Source organism: Scleropages formosus, chromosome 3, assembly GCF_900964775.1.
Source record: "Scleropages formosus chromosome 3, fSclFor1.1, whole genome shotgun sequence".
NCBI classification, from domain to species: Eukaryota; Metazoa; Chordata; class Actinopteri; order Osteoglossiformes; family Osteoglossidae; genus Scleropages; species Scleropages formosus.
In genome coordinates this window covers 29,781,074-29,798,774 of record NC_041808.1, presented here as the reverse complement: position 1 = coordinate 29,798,774, position 17,701 = coordinate 29,781,074, and the positions used below count along the sequence as shown (strand labels likewise).

At 46.2% G+C, this 17,701-nt stretch overlaps 1 protein-coding gene across 1 annotated transcript; it reads right to left on the bottom strand.

Annotated features, from left to right (window-relative positions):
• Window positions 1–8,811: 8,811 nt before the first annotated feature.
• On the bottom strand, window positions 8,812–13,860 carry plbd1a (phospholipase B domain containing 1a). The gene is made up of 11 exons (XM_018738510.2): window positions 13,581–13,860; window positions 12,453–12,675; window positions 12,234–12,317; window positions 12,005–12,143; window positions 11,591–11,731; window positions 11,272–11,416; window positions 10,792–10,992; window positions 10,560–10,700; window positions 9,946–10,131; window positions 9,670–9,776; window positions 8,812–9,445 (listed from the first exon to the last, which is right to left on the bottom strand). The coding sequence occupies exons 1-11, from the start codon at window positions 13,657–13,659 to the stop codon at window positions 9,269–9,271; spliced, it is 1,623 nt and encodes a 540-aa protein (XP_018594026.2). The 5' UTR covers window positions 13,660–13,860; the 3' UTR covers window positions 8,812–9,268.
• Between the last annotated feature and the right edge of the window lie 3,841 nt (window positions 13,861–17,701).

Genomic DNA, 17,701 nt, shown 5'->3' with positions numbered 1-17,701 from the left:
GAAAGGTAAAGCACGGTGGTTCTCGGTTCTGGCTTCGTTGTGGTGGAACGACCTCTTCCTCTCACTCAGAACTGCTGAATCTTTGTCCGCATTTAAAAAGGGTCTTAAAACTCACCTCTTCCAGACTCACTTCGCCCATGATCTCTTAAGTTCATGTAAGGTATAAATGTTCTTAATCATGCTCAAATCAGTCCGTTACAGAGCCACTCCTGAAATGCAATGTAAATGCTTATATGTATCTCAAAAAATAAAAAAAAAACTACTAGGAAGGTGATTAGGAATCGGCAATATTCTGGTGAAGTTTCATGCAGCTACTTGTGTGATGAACGTCATATAGCGAAGGAAACTAAATGTTCTTAGGAGTCACACATCTGCAACTATATCTTTCCCTGATGTAATGCACAAGCTGTATTTTCTATGAGATGTACGTTCCTTTGAAGAAAAGTGTCTGGTAAGTGAATAAATGTAAATGTAAATATAAGCCTGTTGTATTCCTCCAAGCTGGAAAGTTTCACTGAAGAGTTCCACTGCCACTGTGAGTGACATCAAAGACTAACCCATCAGAATAAAGCAAAATAAGCCCCACCAGTCTGGTCAAGGTCTGCCTTTGTACGAAAACAGCATCATAACCCTACCAGTGAATCAATGCACATAATCAGATAATAGCAGTCCTTAAGGACATAAAAATTGTAATCAAACTACACTAAAAATTTCAGTAGCACATGTTGTGTATTTGAAAAGGTAGCGTTATAAAAGATGCAACATTTACAAAAGTATAAAATGTTAACTGGTCTCATAGAAAGTCCATTTGTCCCTAAGGCACACACGCACACACACTCACTGTCCGAAACCGCTTATCCCAAGCGGGGTCACGGCGAATCGGAGCCTAACCCAGCATCATAGGGCACAAGGCCAGAGGGGAAGGGGATACACCGGAATGGGACACCAGTCCGTTCAGAAACCATGCAATACATTTAACATATTTTAGTTAAAACACACACACACACACACACACAATGTCCGAAGCCGCTGGTAGCAAGCGGGGCCACGGCGAGCTGGAACCTAACCCCGCAACACAGGGCACAAGACGGAGGGTGAGGGTGCACACCCAGCATGGGACGCCAGTCCGTCACAAGATGACGGCCAAACCCCCCGTGCCCTGTGCCCCCTGTACTAAGAGGCAATCTAAAACAATTATGAACAGCAGTAAAAGGCAGTCAACTGGTAAACAGGTTCCAACCAAACTCAAAGGATCTGAGCTGGGAGACACTTCTTCTATTTACCCACCAACCTGCAGCAGCATTTTAACCACACGGGACCTGGGATCCTTCACATCAGTGGGATCTACCTGTTCCATAATGTTAGGGAAGCCTATACAACCACGCCATTAAAGACACTCAACCAAAATCACTAATGGATAGGCCATGCGTGACAGCAGATTAATTTCTGTGCACATTAGACCACCACTAAACTTTTCCCTCTTCAGCCTGTGGTACTGCCTAATTTCTTGTGGACTCAGTTCTAAACAGAATGATAAAAATGTCTAATTATCTCTCCATGAAGCCATCAATCTAGATGTTCATGGCAGCAACAATAGGTATCGACCAACTGCATGTATTTGACGTAGTATAATCACTGTGCCCTTCGAGTGTACTGTTCCATTCGCAACAAGTCAAGTGTGAACGTGAGATGGTTATAGTCCAGTGCTGAAAGCCCCTCAGCCACGTCCAACTCTCAGTCGCTGCACTGCACCGTCTTGGTGGTCACAAGCGCTGCGTCCCCCAGCTCTGTGGCAGGAAGTGGGACCCCATGCTTTTTCCTGCCATTGCACATGTGTGCGCTGGCCTGGCACACCACAACCCTTCCCCAGGTGGGTGGCTCCTGCTCCTGGACACCCAAGGGTCCTCCGTTCTGGCGCAGAAAGGAAGTGGGGGCCTCCTCTTCCTCTTCGTCAACAACCACTGCCACTGCCGGGACACAAGCTGCTTCTCTGTCGACGGGCTGTTCTGGCTTATCATCCTTCACTGTTGGTCAAGGAGAAGGGTTTCATTTTATTCACATACATTTGTACAAAAAATTACAACTCTTTGTAGAGTTCTTACTAATGACAAACTGATTATTGCGCAACACAAACTTTTTTTAGTTACCTTTATCACCAGACTCGACCATCACTGTTCTCCATTGCTAGGCTAATGGCTACACTAATCTCATTTTTGGAGCCTCCAGGTATAATCTCAAAGGTCAGGGCTCTTTATTTCTTCTAAATGTTGCTAAGGACAGTACATACAGTATGTACTGTCAAAACAAAATATTGATGAGGTCATGAAAAGCACATGCACAAATGACAGAGTACCCCCACTGGTGTATTTACTCAGTGGATCATGAAAGGAACCATGAAACATAGATGATTTCCTTTCCTAATCAAAGGTGGCTTGGTGGCACAGCAAGTAGCACTGTTGTCTCACAGCGCCTGGGTGGTGCAAGAAGACATGAGTTTGATTCCCGCTCAGTTTGTGTGGGGTTTCCATGTTCTCCCCATGTCTGTGGGGGCTTCCTCCCAAAGACATTTATTCATTTAGCAGACACTTTTCTCCAAAGTGACATACATCTCAGAGAAAATAAAATTTGTGCATTACATTAGGAAAAGGAGAGACATAACTGCAGACGTGATTCTTAAGTAAACCTAGTTTGTTTCTTTTCACTTGATGCACCGATGTTCATCGCTCAAGTAGCTGCATAATACGTAGGATACTTGAATCCTGATAACCTTCCTACACATTTTTTTTAAGGTACACAAACATTTACATACAATACAGAAGTAGCAGCTGTGTAAAGGCTTATCTGGGGATGATCATAAAGTTAGGGTGCATGAACATTTACACCATACATGAGCAATTCTATTGATGCATTTATAGGCAGTAACCGGGGTCTTGAATTTGATCCGGGCAGCTATAGGAAGCCAGTGCAGAGAAATGAGTAAAGGAGATACATTGGAAAGCTTTGGCAAGTCAAACACAACTCGTGCAGCAGCATTCTGCAGAAGCTGCAGAGGTTTGATGGCATTAGCAGGAAGGCCACATGGGAGAGAGTTGCAGTAGTCCAGATGGGAAGTCACCATGGCCTGGACAAGTAGTTGGACGGAGTCATGAGTGAGGTAGGGGAGATCCTATGAATATTACTCAGGATGTACCTGCAGGTCCAGGTTGTGGCTTCGATATGCTGAGAGAAAGATAGACTTGAGTCAATCGTCACTCCCAGACTCTTAGCTGATGAGGTAGGCAAAATGAGTGAGTTGTCCAGTTTGATCGACAGATCATGACAGGAAGACAGGCCAGCTGGGAGGTGTAGAGGATCTCTGTTTTGGAGAGGTTGAGTTGGAGGTGGTGATCAGACATCCATGCAGAGAGGTCCAACAGGCAGGCAGCAATGCATGCAGAAACGTCTGATGCTCCAGGTGGAAAGGAGAGGAAGATCTGGGTATCATCAGCATAGCAGTGGTATTTGAATGCATGGGAGGCGATGACCGGACCGAGGGAGGAGGTATAGATTGAGAAGAGAAGAGAACCCAGTACCGAGCCCTGCGGGACAGCGGTTGAGAGAGGCAGGCGAGAAGAACGGGAGGTCCGCCAGACCACTTGATAGGATCTGTCAGATAGGTAGGACTCAAACCATCTTAGTGCTGTTCATTTGATCCCAAGTTGACTAAGAGAGGAGAGTAGAATCCAGTGGTTGACAGTGTCGAATGCTGCAGAGAGATCGAGGAGGATGAAGACCAAGGAGAGGGAGGCGTCTCCAGCAGCTTGGAGAGCATCAGACACCACCAGAAGCGCCGTCTCAGTGAAGTGACCAGCTTTGTAACCAGACTGATATCCATCGAGGAGTTGGTTCCAGGTGAGGAAATCAGACAGTTGATCACAGGCCGCCCGAGCTAGAGTTTTAGATAGGAAGGAGAGGAGGGAGACTGGTCTGTAATTTTGGATTGAGTTAGGATCCAGGGAGGGTTTCTTTAACAGAGGTGAAATGAGAGCAGTTTTGAAGGCAGATGGGAAACAGCCAGAGAAGAGCGAGGAGTTGATGATCTGAGAGATGAAGGTGGAGAGTTGCGGGGAGATGGTCTCTAGGAGTGACGATGGGATTAGATCAAGCGAGCAGGTAGTGGCTCTGTGTGACATCAGGAGGTCGGAGATTTCAGATTCAGAGAGCGGCTTGAATTTGGAGAGCATAGCTTCGCAAGGAGGTCCAGCATGAATAGGACAGGCGATGCTGAGAACTTGTCTATGATTGCATTGACTTTGTCCCTGAGAAACAAAGCAAATTCATCAGCAGTGAGAGAAGTAGGAAGGGGCGGCGGAGGACACAGTAGGGATGAGAAGGTAGCAAAGAGTCTGTGTGGTTTTTTTAGTTGCAGACTATTTTGTTGTGGATGAAGGTTCTTTTAGCTGAGGAGACGGCAGAGTGAAAAGTAGCTAAGAGTTGTTTCTAGACATCCAGGTCAGTGTGAGTCTTGGATTTTCGAAGCGGATAGCACGGCAGAGGCAAAAGAGATTTTAAGTTACGGCGGAAGGTGCCAATGAGTGCAGGAAAAGGAGAAGGATTAGGGGTGAGGCAGGGTTGGAAGGAGATGAAGAAGTGATTAGAGACATGCAGCGGAGTAACGGAGAGGACAGGATAGCCACAGTTATGGGAAAAGACAAGGCAATTTCCTGCTTTGTAAATAACCGGGGACTGGGACAGGGAGAGGTCAAAGGACTGCAGGAGCGACAGGAGGCCGCTTGCATGAATGTCCTTGACGTGCAGGTTGAAATGTTGTCCCCTGAGAGAGAGCTCAACAAGATCTCTAGGTCATCCAGGAAGCAGCAGGGAGGGCCAGGAGGGCAATAAAGAACAACCACAACAAGAGCGATTGGGGCAGTAGTAGAGACAATATGCATTTCAAAGGAGGACAGGTCATATAGGTGGAAAGGGAGAACAAAATATTCCCACCTGGGAGAGATGAGCAGGCCTGTGCCTCCACCTGTGCCGGAGGGATGAAGGGTGTGGGAGAAAGAGTAGTTAGTGGAGAGGACTGCGGGTGTGGCTGTGTTGTCTGGGGTGATCCAGGTTTCAGTTAGGGCCAGGAGGTCCAGTGAGAGATGGGAGGTTTAGGCTGGTATGAAGTCAGCCTTCCTCACAGTAGACTGGCCGTTCCACAGTCCCATGGAGAAATTGAAGCAGGATGGAGGGTTTGACAGGCGAGGATAAACCAGGTTACTGTAGCAGCGGGAGCGTCCACGTGTCTGGTGGTGGTGACGTTGCACGGCTCAGTTGCTATAGATGACTTTGATAGTCAGCATGGTTGATGCGTGATCCTTCGCGGAACACGATGCCGGTGGCCTTCCTTGGTGGACTTCCCCAAGTAGACTCCCTTGTCTTTGCAACCCGAGCCTTTGCACCAAGAGGCTGCTGCAAGCGCTGCCGCTACGGTTTACCAGCTGGTATTTAAACCAGGCTAATTCCCGTCAGCTGACATTCTTAATCGAAATCGAAACTACTCCAACAATGACGACCAAAACAAACAAGCAAACAAACAAACGGATGCGATTAATCGATCAACGGAGTCACTCCCACTCTACACTATGGGGCACAGAATTGTTTAGGTGAACGTGCGCCCTAACAAACCACAAAATACGTACAATTTAACAAACAAATTAATAGAAATACCACCAACAACTACACAAACATGCTGTTCAGGTTCCCCCGTAGTGTGTGAGTGACAGAGAGAGAGAGAGTGTGTTCAACTCATGTATGGATGAGTGACCCAGTGTAAGTAGTGTATCTAGCAGTGTAAGTCACCTTGGTGAATAAGGTGTGTGGGCTGGTAACACTACATAGAGTTCATTGGAAGTCGCTTTGGAGAAAAGCATCTGGTAAAATAAATGTAAATTTTCAAAATACTCTAAAATAATCTAATTAAAGAGTAAGATCCTGAACTGTGACCTTACATAACCTAGAAGCAAAGTACCTAGTTGGACAGCAGCTGGAATATAAAATTAGTCTTCGCATACAAGCAACCGCTAACATGAAACGTGGAATCTAATTTTATATTTCCCGCAACGCATCCCAGCAATCAGTTGAGCATGACAACAGCGTGCAGATCGAAATGGGGGCGCGTGCGAGTGGGTCTGTGAGTGCGAGGTCATAAAGTGCACGTGCACGTTTGATTCAGTTGCCCTCAACACACACACATTACATTTTGTACCCTGTTTAAACTAACGGATGCAGGGGGTCCCAGAGGACTGCGCCAGTAATAGACAGGAAGAGAAACTTCAAGTTTAGTGATGGAGGGAGGGGTATCGCACTTCGACTGCTTGACGCACTACCCCCCCACCCACCTCCACCCGGCATGATAAATAACTATTCCACTTTCAAAAGCCTATTTTGCTTTTCTAGCTTTCAGCATACAGAGCAGCTGTATATAAGAGATACAGAAAGAAAAGAAACCATGATAAGTTGCATGCGCACACACACACACACATCATCTGAAACTGCTTGTCCCATACAGGGCGCAAGGCTGGAGAGGGAGGGGACACACCCAGGACGGGATGCCAGTCCATCGCAAGGCACCCCAAGCAGGACTCGAACCCCAGACCTACCGGAGAGCAGGACCCAGTCCAATCCACCGCACCCCCAAGTTGCATGCTATTTTTAAATTTAACTTAACATATAAAGATAGATATCTGCGCGTTAGTGACCCTAATAAACGCTCTTTGGGCTGACTGGTGTGGACATCCCGGCGGCGTGTGCTGTCGTACCCGTGTGCTGGATGGGCCGTCGCTCTCGCCGGTAAATGGCGAACCACAGGAGCAGCGCTATGATGGAGATGCTCATGACAGCCACCACAGATATCCACACGGACGTGTTGACCATCGAGGACTGAGTGCAGGGAGCCTTGGTGCTCCCTTTCAAGGATGTTGGAACATCTGCAACGAGTACATTATTTTCACCAGTTCTGCTTCGATTGTCTTTGCATTGTTCTACGGACTGTAATAGGTTCTGACAAAGCAGTGGACCTGTTTTAAAATCAACAATCACCGAATTCAGTGGAAGAAACAGCTTTGTACAGTTTCAGATATTAATGGAAAGACATTCTCGAATCTGTGGCGAGAACCAGTTTTGAAACAGCAAAGCAGGACACGACCATTGACCTTTGCGGCGTGATTTCTTGTTCTGTGGTTGCTGTTTGTCATTGTTTGTCGTGAAAACCCATCAGATTTACTGCACAAATCTTTGTCATTGTACAATCAGTCTTCCTAAATGCTTTCATCTGCACCAGCACCTAGACATTAGTTTCATTTTCAAATATGACCTTTTGTCTTGGTTGAATCTCCATAGACCGATTCGCTGCAACTCACCTGTGACCTGTGGCGGCTGGTCCTCCGATCCAGGTACGCACTTATTGACTAGTTTATCCCACCTTTGACCGCGATCGCAGCTCTTCATAACTGCGGGCCTCTTGTCCACCAGAGGAACCGATGCCTAGAAACTGCCACATGTGCTATAGCACTCCGTGTTTGTGTATGTGAGGGAAAGCGACGACACGGAGGGAAGCCAAAGAATCGCGAACTTCGAGATGTTTCACTTCCTCTGAAGAATAGGAAAGAGTGAATCACTGAGATGGTCCCTTGGGGGGGCACCTGAAACCAAGTACAGACATCACTGTACAATGAGCACAAAAGAAACAGACCATCTATCATTAAAAGAAATAGTTGTGTGTTATAGGCAGAGGAAACATGTCTTTTCTCCATGTATTGAAACCTAGGGTCAGAAAGTCCTTCTTTGGGTAATGAGCATGTGGGGCCAACAGCCAGGACCCCCCCCCAGCACATGCACAAGTCATAAATGAAACACACCAAGTAGGAGATGCATCACAGCATTATGCAACACTGCACTTAGAAAATAGTTTCATTAAAAAAATGACTTTTTTCCCCTTTTTGCTGGCAGCAGAAATTGGAGTACCACAGTTATTGACCAGGGGGGCACAGTGGTGCGATGGGTTGGACTGGGTCCCGCTCTGTGGTGGGTCTGGGGTTCGAGTGCCGCTTGGGGTGCCTTGCGACAGACTGGCATCTCGTCCTCTGTGCGTCCCCTCCCCCTCCAGCCTTACGCCCTGTGCTACCAGGTTACGCTCCAGCTCCCCGCGACCTCGTATGGGACAAGCGGTTCAGACAATCTGCATGTGTGTTGTTATTGACCATAGTTGAGGTCAGGTGAACGATTGCACATGCACTTGTATGTGCCCAGAGACATGTCTAAACCTTGTCAAGGCTGTGCAGACTGTACTGTGTTGGAGCAGTTTGTGTCACGCTGTTGGATTATCTTCACAACCCACTGACTCAGTGCTTGACATATCCAGTGAAACATGAACAACAGCTATAGTCAACATTTGTGCACTTTTTAATACTCACTTCCTCTAATCTTGATGTACCCATGTCTGCACATGTACACTGTAGTATATATATATATATATATATATATATATATATATATATATATATATATATATATATATATATAAATAAATAAAAATATATATAAAAAAATGCCTTCTCTGTAAGTAAGCATAAGGCAGACTGGGAAAATGTATTTGGCTTATGTTCTGATGCAAATGAATAGCTAATATTTAAAAACCTGCTGACTTACCAGTGACATTTTACTTAACAGTATGAACACCTGAACTTCTAACTGCAATAAAACCATATGGCAAGACTCTACATAACACTTTGCTCATAGATTAAGTACATTCAAAAAGCAATGAATTTAACATTTGCCATAAACAATCTTTATTACATGTATAAAAGTTTGTACACATTTAAAAAGTTACCCTGAGAAATTTCACTGGACTGCAGAATCATGTTCCTGCCTTTTAAAAAGTCATTACAAATACCTATCTTTAAGACCCAGGCTCTAGAAGAATCCTATTGTAACAAAAAAGATGGTAATCTTAATGTATCCAATATGCAAATAAGATTGCCTGATCAAGCACCATGATCACAAGAGCAATGATTTACCATTATGAAAGGCTCCCCAGTGGCCAACCGGGCCATACGCTGACATTACCAAGCTTACTTTTCCTCTGAAACATCTTTTCTAATGTTCAAAGCTCCATATTAAAGTGTCAGTATTATGGCAGGAATGTCATTTCTAATTACAGCCTCAAAACATCCTTGTAATTCTATAACCACCACTTTGGACATTTTCTTCTATACATTCATCCACTTATCCCCGGGGCTCAGGGGATAAAGAGAACGGGCTTCATGGGAACAAAGGTGAAGTTATAGACAAGGGGCAGGCCTTCATGCACAGTGTCATTGAACTGGCTCCAGGAGAAGGGTGGAAGCCCACCTTGGGTTGTGGGCCCATTCACAGCCTCTGCCTTAAATTTCTGTGCCATATTGAAGTCTGTGACCTGCAGAAAGATTTTGTACACTTACTCCAATGTTATAGAAGAGTCCAACTGAGCAGGAACCGGAGTTCTTCAAAGCATTTCTAGTTTAAGCGCAGTATTACCATTTCACATCCTAGATACCCTTGGTATCAGAGAGTACAAGACTTGATGTGTATGAATGGCTGTCCATGAAAGGGGCTCAAGCTACACATTTTACTGAAAGATCAAACTCAAGACAAACATACCTTGGTGTCATAGCAGCCTCCTGGCTTGGCATTTACCGTCAACAGGTCATTGCGACAGCAAATGGTCTTACATGGACTTCCTTTGGAATAGGGGTCATTTTTGTAATCTGGAATGAATCAGTGTAGATTTAGTTCTGTTAAACTCTGAGAAAGCTCATTAAATGTGACCGAGTGTGCAAAGGTAGTTGCCAGTCAGTAGAGTCTCATTAGGTGGTACCTAGTCCAGACATGACCAAGTAACCTGAGTGGGTAGGAGTAGCGTTAAAACACACGTACTGTTGTATCTCATTATGTATTTCAGTGAGGCCAAGTCTGTGACGTTAGCCTGGTCCCTGCGGAAGATTTTTGCTCGGGGGCAGAGGTCATAAGAGAAATCCTCTCCGTATTTTTCCCACATCTCAAGGTAGCCACTCATGTTGTAGATTTCAGGGTGGAATGGCACGTTGTACGAGGGCCAGTAGCCTAGAGGGAAAAGTGAAGATTAATCATGCTCGTCTATTATAAAAGGTCTAGTTTGGTAGCATGTTTGTCACTTACATTTTAAAATGAGCATGTAACAATCCTGCCCCCCCCAAAAAAAAAAAAAAAAAAAAAAAAAAAAAAACCCCAACCCATCTCCCTTCATAAATTTGAACACCTGTGGGCAATTTCAAATACTTGCATTAGTTAAATGCTATAATTTGAAAACTGATTTTCAAATAAGTTATGGAAAACATAGCTTTACTTGCATACAAATAAAGAATGTTTTACAAATACAATGGGGGGGGGGGGGGGGAGCTAAGCATTGTCATTTATATGAATCGTCTAGGAATTACAGATGCAGAGTGACGCACGCACGCACGTTGTACTTACAGCAGTAAAATATGCAAGACGTGTTCTGCGCAACTCACCTCTGCGCAGAGTCGGCGTCTGGTCCGAATACATTACAAGCCCAGGAATCTGCTCAACAATGACAAGAGCACCGTCCTCAATTTTCTTTCCCAGAGAAATCTTACTGAGGTCCACCACCATGTACTGGTTGTTGTAAGTACCTGGAGGAAGGAAACATTATGAGCCCAAGCCAGATTCAGTTACATTGTTTGAAACACTAGTTTCAAAAACTCTGAATGTAGGACTCCTTACCAGAATTATACCTGGAGAAAGTTTTCCCCCACTCATCCCCACTGTGGGCCAAAGAATGGGCCACTCTAACCCTCTGCCAGGCCAGCAGGCTTTGGGGCATCACCAGGGAGTACAGAGAGGTGTTGAACACATTGTTGGTGGTCTGTGTCATAATCAGTCCACTGCCCAGGAGGTAGAAGTCATCCAAGGACACCAGGAACCCTATAATGGATGTAATTGAACACTTTAGTACACTCACTCGGACCAGGAGAAGACTTCCTTCCACAACAGGAAAATCCATTTATATCTGTAGGAATCATACCAACATTTCTTCATACCTCAAGGCTCTCACTCAGAAGAGCTTTTAGCCATATTGGTCTTGTTAGGCCAACTTTATGTATGCAAGGGGTTATTGATACCCTTATGGCACTGACAGTCAGTGCCAATCACCTCAGTGCAAAGTTTGACCTTTATAGCTTATCATCCCTTTTCTTCACTGACCAGGGTAACTGGAGAAGGACAATTTGCCAGTGGCAGCATGTGGCTCCATCAGGTTGAAATCCCAGTGCTTGTAAATACGCAGAGTGGCAGCATAGGTGTACCAGCTCGAGTGTGCCAGCAGGAGGTTCTCAAAGCCAGGCAACATCTGAGGATCAAAGGTCAGCAGGAGCTGGTAAAAGGTGTATTTGTAAATCCAAACCCTGCTTCATACAGAGATGAAGATGCATTGGGGAAGAAACAGCCCTAGACCAAGATTAACAGAAGTTATATACCGAGAGATACATCCAGGATGATTTAAGAACTTGCTAAGGAATCTGACCTTAATGAGGGCAGAACAGTGACCCATGCCAGGTAGTTTCAGGTGACCTTCAGCATAATCTTTATTTGGAAAAAGAGCTGGGATTAGGTCCAGGAGGTCCCCCACTGCATTGAGGAACTGCACATCAAAAATGGACAGGGGCTGAAGAGGAACAGAAACAAGTTTAGGCACATGACCACTGGTCTAATAGGTTATAACTACAGTAGTTTTAAAAGGAAAAAACCCCACACACACACTCTTCTCCAAGAAGAGATTTTTGTTGCAAACCCAATCTGGGAGGCTAATTAAAGCCTTTATGCATCTCTTCAGTTTTGTTTTAACCCACCTTCGAGGTCCCAGTCACACCAAAGCCTTAATATAAGGCCAACTACACCAGAAAGCTATATCTAAACCTATCCAGATCACTCTACGCACCTGTCTCTGGTGGTTTTTGGCCCATTGTGCAGCTCCAGCCTGGAGCCCATCCATCTGGGCCACCACAAAGCCTACATGTTTCCAGAATGGGTCAGTGCTGTTAGTCTTCACTTGTTTCCTTGTCCATGAGTCCTGCTTACTGTGGGGAGAAACAGAACAGGGATTTAAAGAGGCTGAGTAAGTCAATATAGTTGGTCATTCAACATTTCCAGGAGGGGACAAATCTTACCTCATGAAGTCCTTCACAGTTGCCAGTACTTCTGGGCTGTTAATCAACTGAGGATACATGTTGTCATAGTGGCTAAACATCTGCCTGGTTTAAAAAGGGGGAGGAAGAAGGGAAAAAAAAAAAAAAAAATTAAAGCAATCACAACAGGCAAACTGATCTAATGTAACGTGATAACGGTAGCGATCAAAGCCACACATGTCGGCAACAGAGTTTACTTACTGAGCGGTAAGGTAACCCTCCAGGAATCCTGCCAGGAAGAAGGTGAGCTCATCATGCTGTGGGGTTACCCCATAGCCTGCCCGCACCTCCAGGACACCCCAGCCCGTTTGGGACAGCGTGTTCTTGAAAAATCCATAGGCGTCCCCTTCTTTGTCAAGCACCCCTTCCTTCAGCAGCACGGTCTTGTGGGCAGCGTCCCAGTACACGGTGGCAGCATGCGTTTCTGCAGAATGCATGACAACGAAGCTCCTCATTTATGTAGCAGACGCTTTTACATTTACACGTATGCATTTTTGCAAAAGCGACTTAGAGTATTGAGGTTACAATTATTTACCCATTTTTACAGCTGGGTAATTTTACTGGAGCAATTTAGGACAAGTACCTTGCTCAAGGGTACTGCAGCTATAGGTGAGGCTCAAACCTGACACCTTTGGGTCCAAAGGCAGTAGCTCTAACCACTACACTACCAGCTGTCTCCTTCACCAAAAGGGCTTCCAATGAGCTCTATGTAGTGTTATCAACCCACACACCTTACTCACCAAGGTGACTTACACTGCTAGATACACTACTTACCAGGTCACTCATCCATACATCAGTGGAACACACTCTCTGTCACTCACACACTACGGGAGAACCTGAACAGCATGTCTTTGGACCATGGGAGGAAACCAGAGCACTTGGAGGAAACCCACACAGACACAGGGAGAACATGCAAACGCCACACAGACTGAGCAGGGATCGAACCCACATCCTCTCAGACCACCCAGGCGGAGACAGCAGCGCTACTCGATGCCGCCCTTGTATAAAAACACACAGCACGGGGGTTGTTTAAACAAGACTCACACTGTCCTTAGTTCTAGGTGTCGAAGTCGGTTACATGTAGGAGGACACAGCTGGGACAGTCCCTACGTTACCCCATCTGGGTGAGCTGGGGTCAACAGCAGGACCCTTGTCCCCCCCCCCCCGGTGTCCCCCAGACAGGCGCACTTGGAACCGCCAAGCGCTTAGTTCGTGCGCAAAAATTCCCTCCTGGCAGCGAATTTTACTTCCACTTCAGTCGCCCTTCCACTTACCAACTTACTACCATTATTATCTTGGGTTTTCAACTGCTCCTGTCGTTTCACTCACCGCTCGCTCGCGCCCACGTCCAAATCACGGCGAACAGAGTCGCGCAGAGGAGCGCGGCCGCGCGGCCCGAAACCACCATGTCTCGCGTGCGGGCACGTGAAGAGCGCGTGAAGGGTCCGTGTCGACGGGAACAGCCGGTCCTGTCGGTCGGGGCGCCTCGAGCTCGCGCCGCGCGCTTTATAGTACACACGTGCAGAAGTGAAAGCTGCCTGTGGGAGACGCTGAGAGGTGGGACTCCAGCGCTCTCGTTCCGCTCTTGAACAACCAATTTATCCCCAGTTTGCGGCTTTCAACATTTCCAGCACGTGACTCCATCCAAACAGTGTTAATTCTTTTACTTTTTCCCCTTGATTTTTTTTCAGGCGCGTTTCACCTTCGGTCGGTGTCCTTAGCGAAATCGTGCAGCTTTTTTGACCTCTGCGTTTTAAAACTTCTCCGAGCCATAAGTTACTCTGAAGTGGTTATTTACTGTATTAAAAGCGCTTCGTCACTTAACCGGATGGGACTGGAACCCACAACACCTGGTTTGAGTGGCCAAGGGGCCGCTTTAATCGCTCGGACTGCACCCGATTCTTCGTTAATCTAAATCATATAATTAAATGTAATCATTTAAAATGTTTCCTGTAAAACTACAAAAAATAAAAACGCAACTCTTGTTAAAAAAAGTTTAAGGTGCGAACCCAGGTTTTTCCACACATCACAAACGTGCTGTTTCGGCTACAAATAAATGTATCATGTGATCGTCTTCTGGATGGCAGCTCTTACCAGTATCTTTACAAAATTATGCCTTCTTTATGAAATAACAAAACGTTTTAGTTTTCCAAGGCAGGCAGGATTGCTGTTACTGGAAAATATAGCAACAGTCATTAAATATATATAAAAACAAGGGTTTCAAGAGCTATTAGATCATCTAAAGGTAATTTCTCGTTTACATTTGCATAATATTCTGCAAGATCCCAGTTGTCGCAAAATATTTCCCACAATAACAAGGTTTCTCTCCATTATTAAAGTCATAAACTTGTTCGACTGCTGCCACGATGAAACTCTTTCTCATGGAGAGCACGAGTTTGTTTTTTCTCCCCAATTCTGCAGGATTTTTCCAAATCACACACCTGAAGGCTGAAAGTAAGAACTCTCTGACACACACACACACACAGTCTAAACCACTTGTCCCATATGGAGTCGTGGGGAGCCAGAGCCTAACCTGTCAACACAGAGCGCAAGGCTGGAGGAGGACACACCCAGGATGGGACACCAGTCCATTGCAAGGCACCCTAAGCAGGACTCGAACCCCAGACCCACCAGGGAGCAGGATCCAGCCAAACCCGCTGCACCGCTGCGCCCCCCAACAATGCTCACATTTATCACAAATAAAAACAGATACTTCCTCTCCTTTGTGTATGATTTCAAGGTCACTGTTACCATGAGAACACTTCCTTCACTTTTTCTCCTTGCGTGATTAAGTTTTCCATACTTGAGAAGCGTTTTCACTACCTCTGCGTGGTTCAAAAAGGAAAATCATAAAATACGTTGTGAACGGGGTGACATTTATGACATTATACTGTAGCTTCTGCACAGGGCACTTTATCTTTCGCATGTAGAGAAAGAACGAGGACGGCCGTTTAGCTGATCTCTGGAGTGCGTTAGTCTCACTGAGTGGATATGGCCCTTTACACTGTTTACACATTTCAAGGTGACGGTGGGCGGTGTGATTCAAACATGTGCTTTAAACACGTCATGTGTGCAACACCGGTTCGAGCGAAAGCTGTGAGGCAAAAATCTCTGCAACAAAGGGAGAAAATGATGATCATGAATCGCTGCACAGGCCTCTGATAGAGCAGAGCAGAGTGAATCTGAGAAGGAATAAAGAAAGCAGGGGCCATGGTGGCTCAGTGGGTTTGGCCTGTGCCTGCTCTCCAGTGGGTTTGGGGTTTGAGTCCTGCTTGGGGTGCCTTGTGATGGACTGGCATCCCCTCCTGGGTGTGTCCTCTGGCCCTCTGCCCTATGTTGCCAGGTTAGGCTCCGGCTTGCTGCGACCCCCCCCCCCCCCCCCCTTGGAATAAAGTGGTTTTGGTGTGTGAATGAAGAAAGCACAGTCCTTTCCTGTCCCAAAACTGGGTACAATTACTGCAATCTTGCAGTGAGAAGGAGCTGAGAAGCGCAACAGGGGATTTGACCCTGCAGCCCAGCAGAACGGAGCTGGGGTATAACTGGTATAAGAGGTTTAAAGTCTCATTTTGCGATGGGAACTTGTGTGCTGCTGAACTCCACTACTTGTCTCCATGCCAAACCATGCAGCGACTGTGGGAAAGCGCGGAAGGGACAAAGATCAGTAGGTATTTAACTTATTTTTCGTGTGTTCCGCAAGATCGGACTCGCAGTGCGCCAAGTGTATTACAGCAACGGGAATTACATTTCTCCGCTCATTTTTATACATGTCATCGACACGGACAGAAAACAAGGATGAAAATTGTTTCAGTAGCTCTTAGAAATACAAGAAGAGAGTAAGTAAAAAAAGTATCCGGAAACACATATTAATTTACCATCCATTTTCTTTCCCGCTTGTCCTAGTAGGGTTGCGGTGGCAGTAGGGAGAGCAGAGAGGCCCAGCCGCCCCTTCCCCGGCAACTTCCTCCAGCTCAGCCTGGGGGATCCCCAGCCGTTCCCAGGCCAACTGCGAGATATAATCCCTCAAGCGGGTCCTGGGCCGACCTTGGGGCCTCGTCCCGGTTGGCCGTGCCCGGTATACCTCCAAAGGGAGGCGTCCAGGGGGGCATCCTTATCAGATGCCCGAACCACCTCAACTGGCTTCTCTCAATGTGGAGGAGTAGCGGCTCTACTCTGAGTTCCTCCCGGATGTCTGAACTCCTCACCCTGTCACGGAGAGTGAGTCCCAACACCCTGCGGAGAAAACTCATTTCTGCCGCTTGTATCCGCAATCTTATTCTTTCGGTCATCACCCAGAGTTGATGACCATAGGTGAGGGTAGGGACGTAGATCGACCGGTAAATGGAGAGCTTCGCCTTATGGCTCAGCACTACAGTCCGGTACAGCGACCGCATTACTGCTGCCGCTGCTCCCAGTCTGCGGCCGATCTCACGCTCCCTTCTCCCCTCACTTGTGACCAAGACCCCAAGATACTTAAACTCCTCCACCTGGGGAAAATTCTCTCCCCTTACCTGGAGGGGGCATGCCATCCTTTTCCATGAGAGAACCATGGACTCAAGACTTTGAGGTGCTGATCCTCATCCCGACCGCTTCACACTTGCCTGCAAACCGTTCCAGTGCGTGTTGGAGGCAAGCCTGTGGGGGTACCAAAAGGACAACATCATCTGCAGAAAGCAGAGACGTCACCTTCCGACTCCCACACAGAATGCCCTCCTGACCTCGACTGCGCCTTGATATCCTGTCCACGAAAACCACAAACAGGAGTGGAGACAAGGCACAACCTTGGCGGAGTCCAACACCCACACCGAACAGGCCTGACTTAATGCCGAGCATGCGGACACAGCTTTCGCTCCGTATGTACAAGGACCGAATGGCCCGCAGTAGTGGCCCCGGCACCCCATACTCCCTAAGCACCTCCCACCAATTAATTTACATTTACATTTATTCATTTAGCAGATGCTTTTCTCTAAAGCGACGTACATCTCATAGAAAATACAATTTGTGCATTACATTAGCAGAAAGAGAGACAGTTGCAGACATGTGATTCTTAAGTAAACTTAGTTTGTTTCTTTCCACTTGAAGCACTGATGTGAATTAGAATAGAGATTTAATAAAAAAGTATCCTCGCAGTAAGTACAGACAATAAAAATGATTCTCCTACAGTTCACCTTGTTGACACAACTAAGAAAGCTAAGCACTGTATTTGTACCAATGTAGGTTAACTTAGCTAAAATTACAACATTATTTATACGTTATAATTTTTCGCTTTAATATTTCTGCCGTTGCTTCAAGTCACAATGAAGGGGATGTCGAACGCGAGACGTGTGTTTTGGAAAAGAAGCCCCTCTAAAGTGCTGAGTGTTTAAAAGACACTGAAGAAAAGACGACAACTCTTTCTGTTTCACAGCAGAAAACGGGACAATATCACGGCAACAAGGTTTTAAGAAAAAAAT

What these genes read in the sequence shown, in the direction of transcription:
- plbd1a (XM_018738510.2), bottom strand. Translation starts at nt 13,659, where the DNA reads ATGGTGGTTTCGGGCCGCGCGGCCGCGCTCCTCTGCGCGACTCTGTTC. An exon ending in ACTGTGAAGGACTTCATGAG is followed by an intron (nt 12,144 to 12,233) that starts GTAAGATTTGTC and finishes TTCTCCCCACAG; the next exon opens with TAAGCAGGACTCATGGACAA. An exon ending in ACTGTTCTGCCCTCATTAAG is followed by an intron (nt 11,417 to 11,590) that starts GTCAGATTCCTT and finishes TTTGATCCTCAG; the next exon opens with ATGTTGCCTGGCTTTGAGAA.